The sequence below is a fragment of the Phoca vitulina genome, unplaced genomic scaffold, assembly GCF_004348235.1.
Source record: "Phoca vitulina isolate PV1807 unplaced genomic scaffold, GSC_HSeal_1.0 scaffold2, whole genome shotgun sequence".
NCBI classification, from domain to species: domain Eukaryota; kingdom Metazoa; phylum Chordata; class Mammalia; order Carnivora; family Phocidae; genus Phoca; species Phoca vitulina.
This window is the reverse complement of record NW_022589705.1, coordinates 11568760-11588358: the sequence shown is the minus strand read 5'-3', so window position 1 is coordinate 11588358 and position 19599 is coordinate 11568760. Positions and strand designations below refer to the sequence as shown.

Sequence of the window (19599 nt, the reverse complement as noted above, 5' to 3'; positions counted from 1 at the left end):
CCATGTAAAGAGCAATGGTTCACTATGGGTTTGAACCCACATCTCTCTCTGCAGATTGCCATGCAGATGAGGAAAGATTATGTGTGCTAAGCTGCAAGACCCCGTGGGATGGGGATCACGGTGCCAGATCACAGCAGAAGCCAGCAGGGCCCTCTGATCTGCCCTCGTACTCCCTTGCCCACATCTCAGGCATGGAGTTCCCAGACCCAGCTTTTCCCCAACACCCAGTGTTTTTCTCTCCTTCCTCCCTCACCACATTTTACACCTTCATTCCTGTACCTACATATCACATACCTGGTTATGGACAAATCTTTATGTCTGCATGATAGGAAATACTTGGTGGAGTTAATCCATCCCACATCACACAAAATGTAACAAAACTTTAGGAAGCAAACAGAAAAGGGCTTACATTTGGACATTCCCTGAGTCGATGACATCTATTCCATATGGCCCCACATGACAAGGAAATAAAATGTCAAGAGACCTTCCTGCCTGAATTACATTAGACCCCGTTCCTATGCACTTGACTTCTAGAGATTTCTCCTCAACCCTTTCTCTTAAACTGATCTTTAAACCATTTAGCAGTGATTTCCAAGTATAATTGCAAAAAGCTTCAAGTTATTTTGCCGCTTATTTGTATCGGGGAGTTCTCAAAGCAGAGTACAATTACCTTTAAGTGGGAAAAGTGTGCCACCTTGTGGTATTTAACTTCAGTGATTCAGTTCAACTCTCTCCCAAGTGACCCTGTGTCTGCCCTTCTTTCCCAGTATTCTATGGAATTAAGACAAAAGGAAAAATACTTTCAATACTAATTTTTTTTTAAGTAAACTCTCTGCCGAACATGGGGCTCAAACTTACAACCCCCAGATTAAGAGTCGCATGCTCTAATGACTGAGCCTGCCTGGTGCCTCTGTTCAATACTAATTTTACATAATTTGAAATACTTGCAAAAAAAGATTTGGAACCATCAGAGACTTTTACCCTATTTAAGTAAATTGCTTTCCTTTAATGTGGAATTAATAAAAGATTGTCAGCTCTGTTCTGTGAGGATTCCTACTAGAAAGGACTGGGTGGTCATCATGATAAATGGCTTCCAGAGGGATGAGGCTAGACAAAGATAGCAGTGGAGTATCAGAGCCTCTTCAACAAAGGCAAAGAATCTGACTGGGTCAAGGCTGAGGCACAGGAGTAGGGAGCAATGTGACATTTCTGGGAAAGACCATAAAATGCCCAGAGCTTAATTTGACTAATTCCAGCCAGAGTCACATGAGAATGAAAAGGAGATGAACGGCAACCGTGCAGGCGAAGAACAGTCCACAAAACGTGACCGGCACATGAAGGGCCCAATAGGTAAATGGGCAGAGCATTGATGGCTGACTTCCAAACGATTTGTATAAAAAGCATGGCATGCTGTGGTCTTCAAATACTAGTTGCAAAGAGGTGAAACATCTACCGTACAAATTTATGACCTCTGGCTCCTACCAGCTTGTTTTGCAAGACCTCGGGAAAACGCCTATGTGTTCCCTATTGCGGGATATCCCTGGAAGAGGGGCATCCTCTACCGCGAGCAAGCATGTTAGCCAGTTAAACCACCTGGCATCCTTGAAGGGACGGCTCGAGATTCCACCTTGCACGACGCTCCTCCCTGACCTCCTGTCAGCAGCTAACACACAGGACCCTGTGTAACAAGGTGCTTTTGTTGGCATCTAGCTGAGGGAATTTCATTTGGAATTAGTCCTCGATACTCAGCGAGAGAACTGAGCCCCTGGGGTGGAGAGCAGTACCTCTGAGAGCTCAACTGCAGGGTGTGATGTGCGTGAGGAGACTAGAGACTAGAGTTGAGCAGAGGAAGGGTTGGGAGGAGCTGTGGAAGAGTCACTGCCATCTCCAGGGCATGGAAACCAAACTTGAAGCCACAGTGCTGTGAGGACGTGAAGCTTCTAGACCATGGAAACAGTTGGAGGCAAACTTCTATTCAGACCAAGGGCCAGGGGTGTTCTAATACCTGGTAGCACACATTCCACACCTACTCTTGGCGGTGGCTATGGCCCTATTTTTCCCTCTTAAGGACTGCCTCTCCTACGCAACCACACTTTTCATTACCATTCAGTGCAGGCAAATTCCTTGGAGCAAAGCCATCTTAAAAGTTGAGGCCTTTCTTTACAAACCCTGCAGTCCATTCCAAGGGTTTTCCTAGAAGGAACAATCCACCCCCTGAAAAAGGCACTGGTTCTTGCAAAACTGGAATCTACTTGTAGTTCCAGTTATTGTGAACCTAAGAACCTTCGTTGTCTCTAAGGAGTGAGATGGGATGGGGTACAAACAGTTCAGGGACACTCTGTCCTTGGTCTGCCATTTTTTAACATAAACTTAAGAAAAAAGTGATCACTTTGATTTTTAAAAAAATTATTTGAGAGAGGGTGCACAAGCAAGGGGGAGGGGCAGAAGGAGAGGGAGAAGCAGGCTCCCTACTGAGCAGGGAGCCTGATATGGGGCTTGATCCCAGGACCCTGGGATCATGACCTGAGCCCAAGGCAGACGCTTAACTGACTGAGCCACCCAGGTGCCCCAAGAAAAGTGATCATTAAAATGAATGCAAATAGATGGAAATGAATTTATAAAATACATTGCTAGTGATAAAGGAAGCTGCATCAAAAAGTCAATACCATTTATATAAAATAGTATCAGAAGATAGACATTTTAATCCCTTGGAATTCTGAGGAATGGTGGGCAGGGCTGCTCTCTTCAAGAAAGCATTGAATGAGGTGCAGGGAGTTTCCAAAGATGGTGTCGGGAGCAGGTAGTAAGAAAAAAGCATAAAGATTATAAAGCTTACTTTAGTGTCTACATAGTTCTGAGTTGTCTTCATTTTTAAAGTTTACTTTTACAATTTTTTTTAGATTATAGAAAAACGAGTTTACAGTTTTTAATTGGTAGGGTTGTTCTTTTGGGTTTTGGAGGGATACTAGAGGTAAGATAGAAACAACCATCCAACACCTTAATATCAAGTTTCAGCCAGAGCTGTCAACTTCTTCCTGTTGCTCACCAGTCTCTGCACCCCAAGGCTTCTCAAACCAGGATTTGGCACTGGTTTTATAACAGGAAATTTGTTTTACCTAACATATAAGGGACACATACACAGGCAGGAGTTCCCCTACAGGAAAGCAAAGGGAAGCTTCTTTTAAACATCTCCCCCAGAAAGGGCCTAATATGCAGCCTGCATGGAGGAAAAAGAAACCTACTGATAGCAAAGCATGATTCAAAATTTTAAAATTCCCTCATGTCCCCTTTCACAGGAAGCTGCTGGAAAATAAAGGAGGGATGAAGGGGAGGCGGCCATCCAACACTGCCCCCTGGAGGGTGGGTTTTACATGAGCGGGGGAATGCACTGGGAGGTGAAGGGAGAGCAGAGAACAAGTTGAACAGGGACAGTGAGGACACCTGGGTGGCTCAGTGGGTGAAGCGTCTGCCTTCAGCTCAGGTCATGATCTCAGCGTCCTGGGATCGAGCCCCATGTCAGGCTCCCTGCTCGGTGGGGGACCTGCTTCTCCCTCTCCCCACTGTTCTTACTCAAAATATTTTAAAATTTGAGAGTGAGAGAGCATAAGCTGCGGGGTGGGGGAAGAGCTTGAAGCAGGGCTCCATCCCAGGACCCTGGGATCATGACCGGAGCTGAAGGCAGACACTTAACCCACTGAGCCACCCAGGCGCCCCTCAAGTTGTTTTAAAAAGAGTGGCTGGAGAGGACTCGTCTTTATTTCAGCAGGTCCCCACACTGAGACACCTGAAATCTGGCTAGAACTTTACACAACTCATTTTGTATATAAAGCAGAGAAGATACTGTAAAAAGTAGCAACCCTAAAGATTTTGTCAGAGCACAAGCAGGGGGAGTGGCAGGCAAAGCAGGCTCCCCACTGAGCAAGGTGCCCCATGTGGGGCTCAATCCCAGGACCTTGGGATCATGACCTGAGCTGAAGGCAGACACTTAACCGACAGCCACCCAGGCGCCCCTAGGGTTGCCACTTTTCTTAATCAGGTATTGGATGTTCGGTCCCAACCTTAAAGGACTGTTCACTTTCTAGACCTGCAACATGCCCTGCTGTGAGAACTGGCTGCCTAGATAAGAGGATGAGCCCTTATCTAACACTGCTAAGATTAACACAGCTACCTTATAAGGAACATTACTCTGGGCCAGGCAGTCTTCTTAGTGCTTAACTCAAGGCAGTTATTGCTCCCAGTAGACACAGAAGTGAGCTAAAAATTCCCCTAGCAAACCCAGCTTTGGCTGGGTTTACAACAATAAAGTCTCTAATTGCTTTTGTCCATTTAGAATGATCTCCATTTCCATGCTGCTAAAGGGTAAGTGTACATAGCTTTTTTGTTTATAACAAACTGCCAACTATGGACAGAAACAGCTGCCTTTAGTCTATACTTTAGTGGAACACACATCCACCTTATCTGTGGCCACTTTTCCACCTCAATTCCCGGAAAGCTCAGTGGTTGGCAAGGCTGCAAAGATTTACTATCTCTACAAGAACATCTGACACCTGGCTTAGACCATTAATGAACCTTTCCACATACAAAGGTCTGTATCAAAATAGAGGGTGAAGACAAATAAAGGATGTAGATCCTGATGTCGCCAGAGACATGGGCAACAGAGTAGCTCCATCACACACAGCTATCATATGAAAAGGTTCTCAGGAAGGGATGAAGCTTGAACAAAGTAATCAATTAGCCTGGAGGACAACAAGACAAGGGGGCTTGGGCTTGGGCTTGAAACCTTGGCTCTAACAGATGAGAAGGAAGCCATATGCAGAAGTCATGCAGAAACCTAGAAAGACGGGGGCCTTTTGTTGGGGGGAGGGAGGGTGTAGCAAGAGTATGTCTTATAGGTCCTATGCATTCGAGATGGAAAAATCCGTCTAGAAAGGTCGGGGTGGAGGGACTGAACAGTTGGTTAACAAGAGATTATGTGATCGGATTCTATTCTTGAGTCCCTTCTTTCCCCACCCTCCTCTTCAAATCCACTTTCTACTTATTAACCCTTCAAAAAAAACCTGAGAACTATGGCCCCAAGAGGCCGTTCCCAGGCACCCACCCCCCACAGCCAGCCTGCCCCTGGTTAGTGAGGCTACGCCTGCTGTGGGCAGACCGGCACATGGCCGAAGGTCCTTCGCTCCTTGTTCCTTCCCGGGAGGACATGGACTGGGCACGCATCAGCCCAGGAGAAACTACAACTCCCAGCTTTCCAGTGGTAAGGTGATCCTTCCATCTGCTCAGTAAGGAGCAGAACAGTGGTGTAGAACCAACCTTACCAGAAAGCTAGCACATGCCCTGTCCCTTTCTTTGCTCTTTCTCCTTGGAATAGGATTTGGAACATTCAAGTGGTAACAAAAACCCAAAAACACCTTCATCCCTGAGGTGCATCAGAACAGGAAGGCAGATGAATAGGTCCCTTTAGTGGCAGAGTGTGGTCAGCTAACCTCTATACTCAGGTCTCTCATTTAAACCAGTCCCCCCCACCCCCTGCCCCGCCAGGGTGAAGCTGTTCATTCGCAACTGCTACAACAACCCCAATTCCACCCAGGAAGCTGCCAGGGATGAGGCTGCTCTTATCTTCAAATACTTCCTGTATGTTTTAGGCAAATATTACAGTACAGGTGAGCATTTAGCCCAAAGGAGGTAGAGAATCCTAGAAACTTTTGAAACTACTTATTCCCTGGGAAAAGGTTTTATTTGACAATCCAATTTGCTTTAAGAATGTTTAAAGTCACATCCAACTGGGTCTAACAGAAACATGAACAAGCGCATTTTGCAGCCTCTCCACCCCTGCAAAAAGCATATGGAAAACAAGGTTAGAGAAATTCAAAACCAAGTTGCCTAAACTTATGACTCCAGCACAGGGCTGATTAAATGCTCATCAAAGAGGCGTTGTGTTTGGTAATCAACCAACTCCACCTGCACCGCACTTTGATCTCCGTTCAGTCGAAGTCCCTCCGCAAGTACTGTTCTCAGCTTCTCCATACTACCGGCCACCAAGTGGTTCACCTTCGGATAAATAATGAGTCTTTCCAGGGGTACATAGAACTTCTCTCCCACACTGTAAGGTTTGGGGGACTGCTCTATTTCGGCCCTTTGAGCTTCTGTTAATCCAAACTGTGGGGTACAACTGCCAAGTGGTACCACTCGATTGCCCTCCCTTTTCCTCGGACCCCGGAGAAACCTGCTTTTCATTAAGCCGACTGCTTTGTCCGACTCACTACTCAGAGTAAGCCGGAAGTATTTGCTTTGCTGTAAACTCGGGTATGAGGTGGTGTAAACCTGAAGGAAAAATTGGAAGAGGTTTCACTTCATTAGTAACTTCTTACATTATGAACTGTGTATTAACTATACATATCAAATCCTACTAGCCATGTGTGCCACCATGTAATGGGAATCAAGCCTCAAGCACAGTCATTAACTATATGATCTGCTTTAAAAATTCTAATGATCGGGGTGCCTGGGTGGCTCAGTCGTTAAGCATCTGCCTTCAGCTCAGGTCATGATCCCGGGGTCCTGGGATTGAGCCCCGCATGGGGCTCCCTGCTCAGCGGGAAGCCTGCTTCTCCCTCTCCCACTCCCCCTGCTTGTGTTCCCTCTCTTGCTGTCTCTCTGTCAAATAAATAAAATCTTAAAAAAAAAAAATTCTAATGATCAAAAGTCTCCCAAAGCCAATTTTTTCCACCAATTCACACCAACCCAATGTTCCTGCCTGACATTAGAGGGAAATGCTTAGGAGGGCAATGTGCTTATACTTCACCATACCTCCTGAAACCCAAAGGGCCTGAGAAGCTTGGAGGTTCAGCTGCAATACTCATTTCCTGAGCCACACTATGGAGGAAGTGCTGCTGATCCTAACAGATTACAATAGGGGGTCACTGGCACATCAGCTTGGAGGCTTTCCAGGACTTCTGATCTTTCTCTGTTATGTGCTTTGAGACATGGCAAAAGGCCAGGTGGTCTCCAGGGCGAAGTAGATAGACCAACCCTGAAGGCAGTTGTGGGTATGAAGGATTCTAAACTCATTTACATTTATCTCTACAGTGGGGACCCCTACAGAGTTCACCATCCTAACCCATGTGCTTCTTACCCTGGTCACTACCTCAAAGAATACTCACAACTTCATAAACGTGTTCCTCTGGAATGTGTTCCTCTGGCTCGGAAATGCTCCATTCAGTCGCCTTTGCTATGTTTTTCTGGAAGACCCCTATTTGGGTACAGTATCCAACATGCTCAGCTCCTGCTGGTGGATCCCCCACACCAGTGAACTCTACGGAGTAATTGTACAGTTTTGCCACATCCAAAGCCCTAAAATCAAAAGAAACGCATTTTTGAAAAGTATGGTTAAATTAAAAATCTCCAGTAGAATAGAAAATACAATGAGCTAAAATACTTCCCAACTTGCAAATTCTTACAGCAATACATAATGCCATACAGGGTTTGCTTACTTCTGAGGGGCTTTAGGGTCCTGAGTCAAGTTTCCAGGTAATCACAAAAATGTGGAGAAAGGGAAAGTTATGGAGCAGAGTGTAGGCATGAAAAAGGAGAACACAATGGCTACACACCCAAGTCCTATTTGGGTTTGCAATCATGCCAGAAACATGACCATCTGTCCATCTGTCAAGGAACACTTGTGCCAGGGTATGAGGCTCACCCTCACTGCCCTACACACACCCCCTCTTCCTGTTTTGTTTCATCTCCACACCAGTACTCCTACTCCTGACTTCATATCAGAAGACACCTGGTGCCCCACTTTGCTTAGCTGCCTGAGACCAAAAACTTCCATTTATTTTGCCCAAATATGGTGGTCCCTTTTATTAAATACCAAGCTGAATTTTGGGAAATTTAATTAGGATAAAAAACTTCAGTAATGCATAGGTATCAAGATTGACTTCCTGTGGGGTAATCTCCCCCCACGCCCCCCAACCCCACCACAAAATTCACAAAAACATTTATGAACTCACCACGTCTGAAATTGCATTCTGTTCCACTCAAATCTGTGATCTGGATCTCTAAAGGTTGATGCTGGAAACAGGGGATTGAATTCAGAGTTTGGTGTGCTGATGACAACCATACCAGGAGAAAAGTACCCAAATACGACTTCAGGAAACTTGGCCAGATCTTCAGAATCTAAGTGTTCTATCCTGAAATGGTCAATGGGAAAGACAATGCAATTATTTTCCTAGTTGATTTAGCAAAACAATCTCTACATTTATCCCTTCTGAATCTTTGTAACGGTACTTACATGACCTAAAACCAACTATTCCTAAATACTCACCCTGCCCTTGGACCATGTTGCCCCCTCCTTCAGGGCTCTCTGGGCCTCACTGTCAGTAACTAAAAAGTATGAGCATAAGTATAAGCTCCCCAGGAAGCCTGCAGTGCTATGAGACTAGAACACATGCCCCACAAAAGTTGTGGGTTTCAGCATCAGATCCCAGTAGATTCTCACCCACACCCAAGGACCAGATCAGCTGCCCCAGTACAGGCGACCACTAGACCCAGTGAGCCATTTCTATCCTGATGCTGTATGTTAATCTAACCCACTTCTATCTTTGCCTTAAAGAGGAACAGGAGAGGGGCGCCTGGGTGGCTCAGTCCGTTAAGCGTCTGCCTTCAGCTCAGGTCATGATCCCAGGGTCCTGGGGCGTCTGCCTTCGGCTCAGGTCATGATCCCAGGCTCCTGGGATCGAGCCCCGCATCGGGCTCCCTGCTCAGCAGAGAGCCTGCTTCTCCCTCTCCCTCTGCCTGCCGCTCTGCCTACTTATGCTATCTCTCTGTCAAATAAATAAATTTTAAAAAATAAATAAATAAAAAGGAAGAGGAGAAGCAATTTGACACTGAGTATATGCCTGAAAAATGTAAGTTTTTTTTAAAGATTTTTATTTATTTGACAGGGAGCGAGTGAGAGGGAACACAAGCAGGGGGAATGGGAGAGGGAGAAGCAGGCTCCCCACCGAGCAGGGAGCCCGACACGGGGCTCAATCCCAGGACCCTGGGATCATGACCTGAGCCGAAGGCAGACACCCAATGACTGAGCCACCCAGGTGCCCCAAAAAAGTTTCTGAAGACACAACTGATACGATTTTTAGGGCAAATGTGCCCATATATGTCCCCATAACCACTACAGCTCAGCAGGCTGGTGATGGGAGGGAAACATAACCTCTCAGACCGGTAAGAGGAAGACACATAGGTAAATGACTCAGGAGCTTCAATTTGGCTTCTTTGCAGCATCAGTGCAAATACTACACATCAAAACATGTATAGTTAGAGCTATAATGCACTTAGAGCGCAATTTATTGCTTTAAATTCACACATAAGAAAAAAAAAATCAATGCATAAGCGGAGGAAATAGAGCAAAAATCTGAATCAGAAAAATCGTATGACCCAATAATCCCACTCCTAGGGTTAAATGAAACTTGTGTTCATGCAAAACCTGTTCCATGAATGGTATCAGTTATATTCATAGTAACTCCACACTGGAAACCCAAATAGCCTTAAATGCTTGAAAAGGTGGCACATCATACAAAGGAATACTCAGGAATAAGGAACAAACTGCCAAGAAATTAGATAATTTTATAGTGTTCTCAAAAACAATGCTGCAAAATGGATGAGTGCTGGCCGGGGGTGAGAAAGGTGTGGCCACAAAGGGGTCAGCCCGAGTTTGTTTGGGGGTTAACGGAACGGTTCTGTGCCTTGACTGTAAGTTACATTAAACTACATGTGTTAAATTCCACAGAAATGTACCTGTGCTCAAATATATTTTTAAAGATTTGTCAGAGAGAGGACGCATGAGCACAAGCAGGGGGAGAGGCAGAGGGAGAAGCAGGCTCCCTGCTGAGCAAGGAGCCCAATATGGGACTCCATCCCAGGACCCTGGGATCATGACCTGAGCCAAAGGCAGACGCTTAACTGAGCCACCCAGGCGTCCCTGCTCAAAAATACAGTGTTTAAAAAGTAGGGGCACCTAGGTGGCTCCATGGCTAAGCGTCTACCTTCAGCTCAGGTCCCTGGGATCCAGCCCCGTGTCCTGTCGGGCCCCCTGCTCAGCGGGGAGCCTGCTTCTCCCTCTGCCTCTGCCCCTCCCCCCTGGCTTATGCTCTTCCTGGTGCTCTTGAGGTCTCTTGCACTCAAAATCCTTAAAAAATTAGGAAAACTTTAATAGGTGAGTCTGGATACAGGATATTCCTGGTGCTATTTTGCAGCTCCTCCATCTGTAAATCTGAAATTAAAGTCAATCCCGTCAACCTGCTTTACAAATAAATTTGATTACAACTTAAATCTAGTTAGGACACTCAATTTACTGAGAACTAATTCAGATTTTTCTAATAAATTTATACAGTAAGAATCAGTTTTAATACTTACAATTCAATACACGTTATCAAATCAAATCCACACAAACGGGAGTCTTTTTGTACAGCAGAACCACGGTACAAGGTTATGGTCAAATCTAGTTCCCGAGGAACGATGTACCCCCCCACTCCTGGAGACAACCTACCCCTGCAAAAACAGAAGGGAAATTAACACTATAATGTATTCAGAATCTCACCAGCTATAGAATTCTGATGATCTGCTCCTCTGATCAGTGTCTACCTAAGTGAGTTTTCCATGACTTGAGGTAGTAAGCACGAGGTCATAGGGTAACTTCCTCATAGATTACTGGCCAATGAGAACAAGATTGAATACTGCCGATGCTCTCGCCATTTAATACTTTTGGTCTTCCAGCTTCCTTTGGATCAGTGATTAGCTTTCTTTAGAAGAAAAACAGTCCTGAAAAAAATCTGCAAGTCAATATATATGAGACTGGAGAGCTGCTCGGGCTTAAATTAAGAGGTCTGGGGCAATTTCAATCCTCTAATGAGTTCTCCTGGCGTCCAGCATTTTGCCATTGAAAATTGAATCTGCAATGCTTTGTCTACTATAATTTAACAGGCTATACTTTCTACGTTGGTAGGAAAAACTACTGTTATCATTCACAATGTTATGGCACAGTCATTCAGTGAGCTTGAGGCTCTCAGTGCCAATCTTAAAATAAGCTGTATAAAACTTGACACTTCCTCATAGTGCTACTAGATTTAGATTAATGCACAATACTTTCAGAAACTTGGTATTACCCTCCCCATTCAAAGGGTCTGGCAGCAATATCTACTCCAACAAGATATTGAACGCAGCGGTGATATTTCAGCATCCATAAAAGTGTGGCATCACCGAAGCCCAAGTCTGCAATCTATGGATGAAACAGAACATTGAAGACATTATTGCCAGAAGTCAAATAGGACCAAAAACTTAGAGTGTAAGTGGTTATCAGAATTACCATATAATTATGTCAAGATCTTTTTGGTAGAAAAAAGTACACAAAAAGGAAATTAATCTGAAACTTAAGGGAGGAGTGGGCAGGAAATAAGCTGTTAGTGTTTGGACTGTAAGAAAGGCATTCACGTGAGTGCCTGGCACCCAGAACACCCTCAGGGTCTGGCACCCAGAGAACCCCACATGGTAGGCAGGTACCCTATAAAACAGAACTTTGAACCTCTGAGCGGCTTCTAACTTAAGACAAGGTTGCCCGATCTTGACCAAGGTTTTAGGGATTTATATTCAGTGTTGTTAATCTAATCCCCTTAATGTACATTTATATGTATTCTTAAATGGATTTCTTAATTATGCACTAAAGTCTTCATTAACCGCTCTCACCTAAATTTGATTCCCACTTTAGGAGGAAAAGAAAATTAAGACTTAAGTTTAATGGCACCCAATCCCAAAGATATCCCAAATCAGCTTCTAGGGTAGCTAACTGGCTCTAATCCAGCCTTAAGGGGATATCTGCAGATTTTAACTATTTTTGGATACTCAGACATGAAAGATACCATATTATCCTAAGATGCACAAAGTGTTAAATCTGGAACAGACTAAGTTTACCTCAAAATTCACTCTATCAGAAAACCAATTACAGCATTTACTAAGTTGCTTCCAAAAAAAATTCCCCTCTGGAAAAAGGGACTATAACTATACCTTAGCAATAGGCACATTCAACCTATATTCAATCCAATTTTTCCTCAGATGTGTTTCATTTTTTTACCTTCAGTATTTTAGGTAAACCTTGCAATCTACCACAATATTGCACCCTTGGCCACAAGCAGTAATTTTCCTTTCTGAAGCTGGTATATTTATGGGACAGTGGGAGAAGGGTTACATAGCATCAAAAAAAACCTAATCTAGGGGTGCCTGGGTGGCTCGGTTGGTTAAGCGTCTGCCTTCAGCTCAGGTCATGATCCCAGGGTCCTGGGATGGAGTCCCACATCAGGCTCCCTGATCAGCCAGGAGTCTGCTTCTCCCTTTGCCTCTCCCCTTCGGCTTCTGCTCTCACTCTAAAATAAAATCTTTAAAAAACCTAGTCCAAAAGCAAACTACAGCCTTAGGAAGTTTTAAACTGCTTTTTACATAGTATACCCAATTTCTTGTTAACCAAAATTTAGCTCAAGCTTCTCCTTCCCACAGACCCCTGAAATTTACCCTGCCCTCAGTCTGAAGACAGAAGCAGCCTGTATTTAAGGCCCCCTCCTAGAAAACAGGATAGCCTTAGATTAACACATTATACTCTCCAATCACACCACTTTTATCCCACTCCCCCACAAATCAGTTGTTTACTCTAGAGAAAAACCTTTTTCCCCTTTTTCCCCAACTATTGACGCATGCAGATCTTATGGTCAGTGTTCTCTCTATTGCACTAATCCCTTTCCTTCCTTGCAACACATCTTCAAATAGTCTCTGCTTACTTGCCAAATCCTTAAGTTTTTCTTGTATTTTTTGACTAAACAGTTGATAAGACAGTCTTAAGTGTTTGGAAAGATACCTACCTTCTTGAGTCCATGTCGATTCACTAAGTTTTTAACAAAGTAGTATCTCTGTTCGTACACTGGTGGTTTGAACTCAATCACTTTCTTGCTGGGAACTTCACAATTATCCACACTGTTGCACTGAAACAGAAATCATGTGCAACTTCAGGAATTAAGGAAAAACCACCTTCATTTCCCAATTACTTGGTAAAATCCATTGGCCTTTCAACCACCTCTGTCCAAAAAAAAAAAAAAAAAAATCACCCAGTGGTACTGCATTTCCTCCATGGTTCATCCAAGCCTCCACAGTCTTTTATTTTTTATTAAGTGATAATCTGGCTTTATGCTTCTGAGAGCTTAGAGTCAGCTGAGGGGAAAACTACTAATGCATTTAACAAGTCTAAGTCTCCTAGCCACAAGGGACCTTTAATGAACTGCCAAAGACTGGAATACAGGTAGGCAGGAGACTGAGACTCGTTGACCAAACTAAAGTCAGGCTCCTCTAAGCCGTCTTCTGATTAGGCCTTGACCTGGACACCATCCTGTCTTGGGCCTGCTTAGGCCAGTTTAGCAAGAATCCTACTAAGTCAATTTAGAGAACTCCCCACCCTTAATCTCACAATCTGATCAAATTCCTTGCCACCACCCCTTAATAATCTGATCCCCCTGAGCTGCCTTATCAAGAATCCTATTAAATTCTGCTTAACACCCAAAACTCATGGTCTCTTCCATCCGCTCAGCCCTTCTGCTCATGGCTATAAATCCCCAGCAGTTGAAAATGGGGGTTTTCACCATCTCTCCTCTACTACAATGCTCTTGTGGTGGTAGTCCTGACTAAAGACTTCCTTTTTATTTAAGTCTTAATAAGGCATTTTTAAGTGTTCAGTAACCACGTGTAGCATGTGGCTACCTATCGGACAGCATACACTCCAAATGTGGTTCCCATTGGTCCTCTTTACCTGGATTTCCTTGAAATGCAGAATCTCAGGCCTCACCCCACACCTCCTCAATTTAGCATCTTTCGTGAACAAAATCGCCCGCGGATCCAAAAGCACATTAACACTACTAAAATACCACTTAAGAGTATTTTTAAAGTAGATTTTGCTACTTAAAATAACTGATACTTTTTTCACTTCATATACAAATATGGAATTTTATCTATGTATATCCTTGTTTGATCCCATCCAACACCAAGAAATACTAGGAGCTAAATTTGAGGAGATTTTACTTTTAACTACTTCACAATCCATCTCAGGGATACCTCTTGAGAGTCATACAAGCAGGTTTAAGAAAAGCAGCATTACCTGTTTGTTTTCTTCCATTTTGTTTCCAAGTTCAAGTTTTCTTGAAACAAAAAAGCCACTGTATCCTTCAAGCTCTATGAATCAGCAATGACCCAACTGTAAATACAAAATGTAAATACAAAAGTTTTTTATAAAGGAGACTGGACGCAATAGCTGCCTAAATCAACAAGGGACAGAGCAAGCTTCCTCCCTTCTCTTTACCTGTTACCATCTAATCTAATTAACAGAATTTGCTTAATAAGCATGGCTTCAGATAAAACAGGCTCAGAAAGCCCAAGTCACTTTTCGCCAGGACAAACCTAGCTAAATGCAGTTAACTCCCCTTCTTCCCTTTTCCTGTTAGGTTTGATACAATCTGAACAATCCTATGAATTATGACTGTTTCATCAAAGCCCTCTCTCAAGTTTATTATCTGCTTCATCATTTTTTAATCAGGCTCCACCACCAACGTCGGACTTTAATTCATGACCATGAGATCAAGAATCGCATGCTCTACCCCATGAGACAGCAGGCACCCCCAAATTGCTTTTCAATCACTTCCTCATCCATGATCAAAATGAAATTTCAAGGAGGAAAAAAAAAATGCCCGAAGTACCTGAGAAGCTAAAAACACTTCCGATATCCAGTTCACTGATGGACTTGAATTTAAATTTTGGTTCTCAGCCTAAAATGTACACAACATGTCAATCACCAACTTAGAGGAGTTACTAAGTCGTATCTCACCGCCCCCCCCCCCAAGCGACCTAATGTCAGAGTCCTCATAGCGCATGAGTACCCGGTCCCCGCACGTCTCACCCCCGAAGCAGCACACCGGCGGGGAAGGCAAAGCGCTGCGAACACTAGGGGGTGGCCCGCAGCCGCCACTGTATTTCACTTCAGGCCCCGCCCCTGACGCCCCTGCACGCGCCGCCTCGCTGCGTGACGTTACCCGCCCAGGATCACACCTGCGGCGCCCACACGTGCGCCGCGGGCGCTCCCACCGTCGGCCGTAGTCTGCAGCCCGACAGCCCTGTGCCTCCAGGCTCCAGGCTGCGAGGCGTCGGTTTTGCGTCTCTTAACGGCCGCTGTGGCGCATGCCCCGAAGCCATTTTGGAGGGGTCCCTCCGAACCTTGGAGGAGACCACTGTCCCCGCCACGTCCCCCGCTGGCGCGCGGCTGCGACCCGGCCTGGCCCGCCGGGGGCCGAGACTGTTGGGCCGAGGCGGCGCCGCGCCAGGCGCGTCTGCGGGCCGCGAGCAGGGCGGCCGGCTCCGGCGGCTGTTGCGTTCCTGGCTCTCCGGTTCGCACAAAGAACAGAAAACGGTCCCGGGCCGCGGAAGGCAGCAAGGCCAGCGGCGAGGCTGAGCGCGAGCCGGCGGCCGGCTTGTGTCCTAATCCGCCGTCTCTCAGATCCTAGGAACAATCCGCAGGGGCCTTGAGGACACTCTGGGCTGGATAAAGTCGGTCCAGGAACACCTGAGCTCAGAAGAACGTTCTTTCAGCCCCCAGCCCTCCAACTGGTAATTTCTGCATGCTGGGGGTGCAACTGTGTGATCTCTTAGAAAAGTTACTGTATCAAGTCCTGCGCCTGCCAGACATCCAACCTGACACTTTATAATCAGTTACTTCTTTATTGTATGTGGTGGAGGAGTTTAAGGAGGGGAAGAGAAGATGCGAAGCTGCTTTCTTTGGGAAAAATATCTTTTTAGTCCATTATAAGAGACTCAAAAGCTGGTGTTTGTTAATGAATTAATAATCCGCTAATATACCGTAAATTATGTTAGAACTGTACTTTCAAATACTTAATACCACAATATGCAAAGGACAGTACTAACAGCTTTGGAATGTCACAAAAATAGATTACACAATTCTTGTCTTTGGTGTTTTGAGCGGTCTGGTCTCATGGTAAAAAAACAACTCAAGCTTCACTGTTTGAGACGTTCCTATTGGCCTGGGGAAACCAGTTTTAGTAGACTGTCTTCATTAGAGGAGCATATTCCTTATTACAGGACATATAATTTAAACACAATCTTAAAAGTTAAGTGAATTCTACTTCTGGCTATTTTTAAAATCATTAAACAAAGGAGGCCATTAGACTGAGGTGTCCCTAATGCCTGGGCAGCCTACATAAGCAAACCCAAACCTAAGCCTGTAGATGCCTCAAGGTTAAAACATGGAGACCTAAGAGTATACAGTGGCAGCCACCTAGGCTTTCCCAAATAAGGTACCTGGTGAAGCAGTAACCAATCAAATAATTTCCTTGCTTGGCTTGGCATCTTCCCTATAGAAGTCTTTCCTCTAGTTCCTGGCAGTGGTTAGGACCTACCCGATCCAAATTGATGTTTGCTCCAATTCTTAAAAATTTAGATATGTTTCAGTTTATCTATTAACAGTTTATGTGCAAAAGAATTGAAAGCAGAGACTTGAACAGATATTTGCACACCAGTGTTCACAGCAGTCACATTCAGAACAGCAAAAGGTAGCAACAATCCACATGTCCATCAATAGGTAAAAGTTGTGTATACATACAATGAAATATTGTTCAGCCTTTAAAAGGAATGAAATTCTAACATGCTACAATATGGTTGAAACTTGAAGACGTTATGCTAAGTGATAAGCCAGTCACAAAAAGGACAAATACTGTAAGGGGGCAGGGAGAGAAGGAAAAATAATTTTCAGTGGCATACTTTTGGGGATATCAGATTTTAGTACTGTTCATTGTCTTTGAGGTTTTGTTATCTACCTGCAAACTGGACTGGATCTTAAAATCTAGTTTTCTCCAATAGATATGGAGATTTTCAATTTTCTCCCACTCTTCTGACTTGGGATCAATAAGAACAAAAACTGTCGTTTTCCCAAAACCCTGAAAGCTGAAGTTGGATGACTTGATGTAAACTCCACAAAGTCACCACAACAGCTCACGTATGGACAGCCTTCATGCCTTCTTATGTGGGCCAAACCAGAAAGTTCACTGGAACACGAGACACCTGATGACATCACCAGAGACATTCAAACTGCAACCCAGGAGAATCTATGATTACCACTGCCTCTCCTCACTCTGACTGAAGCTGATTCAAGCCCAACATCTAGAAATCTTCTCGACTAACTGCCCTCTGGACCCAAAAACTCAGTTTATAGTCTGTTCCATTAACTTTTTTTCCTTTGTTTCCATAGAAATGACTCTTAATATTTTTTTTAAGATTTATTTATTTATTTGAGAGAGAGAGTGCGAGCACAAGCAGAAGGGGCAGAGGGAGAGGGAGAGATGACATCAAGCGGACTCTGAGTGCAGCCCCTACTTGGGGCTCCATCTCAGGACCCTGAGATCACCACCTGAGCCAAAAACCAAGAGTCGTACGCTTAACTGATTGAGCCACCCAGGTGCCTCTAGAAATGCCTCTTACTAAATCCCTATTGATTGCACCATTTAGGCCTAACTTTGGGAGCTCACCTGAAATACCACCTTCTGAAATGAGGTACAGCTCTTGAACTTAATTGACCCAGTCTCAGGATTAAGAGACTGGTTCAATGAGATATGGAAAAAGCTACCAACTGAGCTTCTGGATATGAAAATTGAAGACGTTTCAAAGGCAAGAATGTGGGTAGTAGAATATGCTACCCCAAAGTATGCCTCTTGGGCATCAGGGTTGTTTTGAAATGATTATTTCCAGAAACAGAAGACACAGGAGAAGCTCTGAAAACACAATAGAAGTTACCTTTTTGTAAGAGAAATTTACATTTATAAAGGAAATCTGCATCTTAATGGTGTTTCCCTCTTTATACCAGCCAAAGAAAAATGACCAAATCACAAGAAATCTTATAAATGGAGAAGACACACTGATTTAAATGTGCAAAACAAACCTTGTTTACTGTGCTTTTCCTGGTTAACCTCCCATAACTGGCCTCCCCCAACGCCCCCACCCCAACATCTTCCTTTGTTTATACTGAAGATGGTATTTAAAGTGGTAGCTTGGGCTTCCTCTGGGGTTTATTCATTCTTCCCAAGTATCTCCCCTGTTACATGAGGTATACATATTAATAAACTCTGTTTTTCTCTTGTTAATATGTCTTTTATTACAGGGGTCTCAGCCAAAAACTCAGAAGGGTAGAGAGAAAATTATTTTTCCTCCCCTTCAGTATGATTCCATTTATATGAGATACCTAAAGTAGTCAAATTCATGGAGACAAAGTAGAATGGTGGTTGCCAGGGCTTGGGGTGGGGGGAAGGAATTGGGTGTTAATGGTTAATGAGTACAGAGTTCAGTTTGGGATGATGAAAGAGTTCTATGGATTGATGGTGGTGATGGTTGCACAACAGTGTGAATGTACTTAATGCCACTGAACTATACACCTAAAATGGGAAGTTTTAGCATAACATATAGACTTGTCAAATCAGTATCTCATACACACACCTGGAAAAAAAAATTTAAGTGTTATATATATTTTACTACAATTTAAAAATATTTAAAGAAATTTTTTAGAAGTTAATAAATGGGGGTGCCTAGGTGGCTCAGTCCATTAAGTGTCTACCTTCGGCTAAGGTCGTGATTGAGCCCTGAATCAGGCTCCCTGCTCAGCAAGGAGTCTGCTTCTCCCTCTCCCTCTGCCCTTCCCCCTACTCCCCTGCTCATGCTCTCTCTTTTTCTGTATCTCCCTATCTCAAATAAATAATAAAATCTTTAAAAAAAAAAAAGTTAACAAATCTGCTGTACAGGATTCCTGGACTTAGCGTTTTTGCCTTAAGCTGCTGCTGCTAGCTGGCTCATTTATGAACTTGAATTCTCCTGTCCAGCTCCCTCTCCAAATGCGCTTATTTCATCATTTTCCTGGTCTCCTATTCTTTCGGTGTGAAAATCATCCTTGGCTCTATCTATTTCCACCCTTCCCACGTTTGGACAATCACCAAATCTTGACCTCTTCAAGCTGTCAGTCGCATCTGTTCCTTCCAGTGGCCAGTACCCTTGCTTACCCTCTGTCATCTTGTTTTCTCATCATGCCTAATCTTACCTTCTACCCCTAGATTCTAAGTCCCACTGACACCATGCTCTACACTTTCCAAATGAGTTTAAGTCAAACAAATAGATCTGTCCCAACCCACTATACTTTCTTTTCTCTTTACCCTACATTATTTTTTTAAGATTTTATTTATTTATTAGTGAGAGAGAGCATGGGGGGTGGGTGGGGGGGGGGAGAGAGAAACAGACTCCCAGCTGAGCAGGGAGCCCAATGTGGGACTCAATCCCAGGACCCCGGGATCATGACCTGAGCCGAAGGCAGAGCCACCCAAACACCCCTACCCTGTATTATTTTTTGCCTTAGTACTTACTGTCATCTGATAACCTACATATTTGTTCATTTGCTTATTGTCTGTTTCCTCCCCCTAAAACATTAGCTACAAGGGACTCGGTTTTGTTAGCTGTTGTATCTCCAGTGTCCAGAACACT

The 19599-nt window shown here is 44.2% G+C and overlaps 1 protein-coding gene across 1 annotated transcript; it reads right to left on the bottom strand.

Moving 5' to 3' along the window:
* Positions 1 to 5723: 5723 nt before the first annotated feature.
* HENMT1 (HEN methyltransferase 1) lies at positions 5724 to 15021 on the bottom strand. The gene is made up of 10 exons (XM_032422214.1): positions 14972 to 15021; positions 14772 to 14840; positions 14177 to 14272; positions 12894 to 13013; positions 11154 to 11266; positions 10405 to 10539; positions 8004 to 8183; positions 7158 to 7347; positions 5959 to 6321; positions 5724 to 5829 (listed from the first exon to the last, which is right to left on the bottom strand). Exons 3-10 carry the CDS (start codon positions 14192 to 14194, stop codon positions 5755 to 5757), a joined length of 1194 nt encoding a protein of 397 aa, XP_032278105.1. The 5' UTR covers positions 14195 to 14272; positions 14772 to 14840; positions 14972 to 15021; the 3' UTR covers positions 5724 to 5754.
* Between the last annotated feature and the right edge of the window lie 4578 nt (positions 15022 to 19599).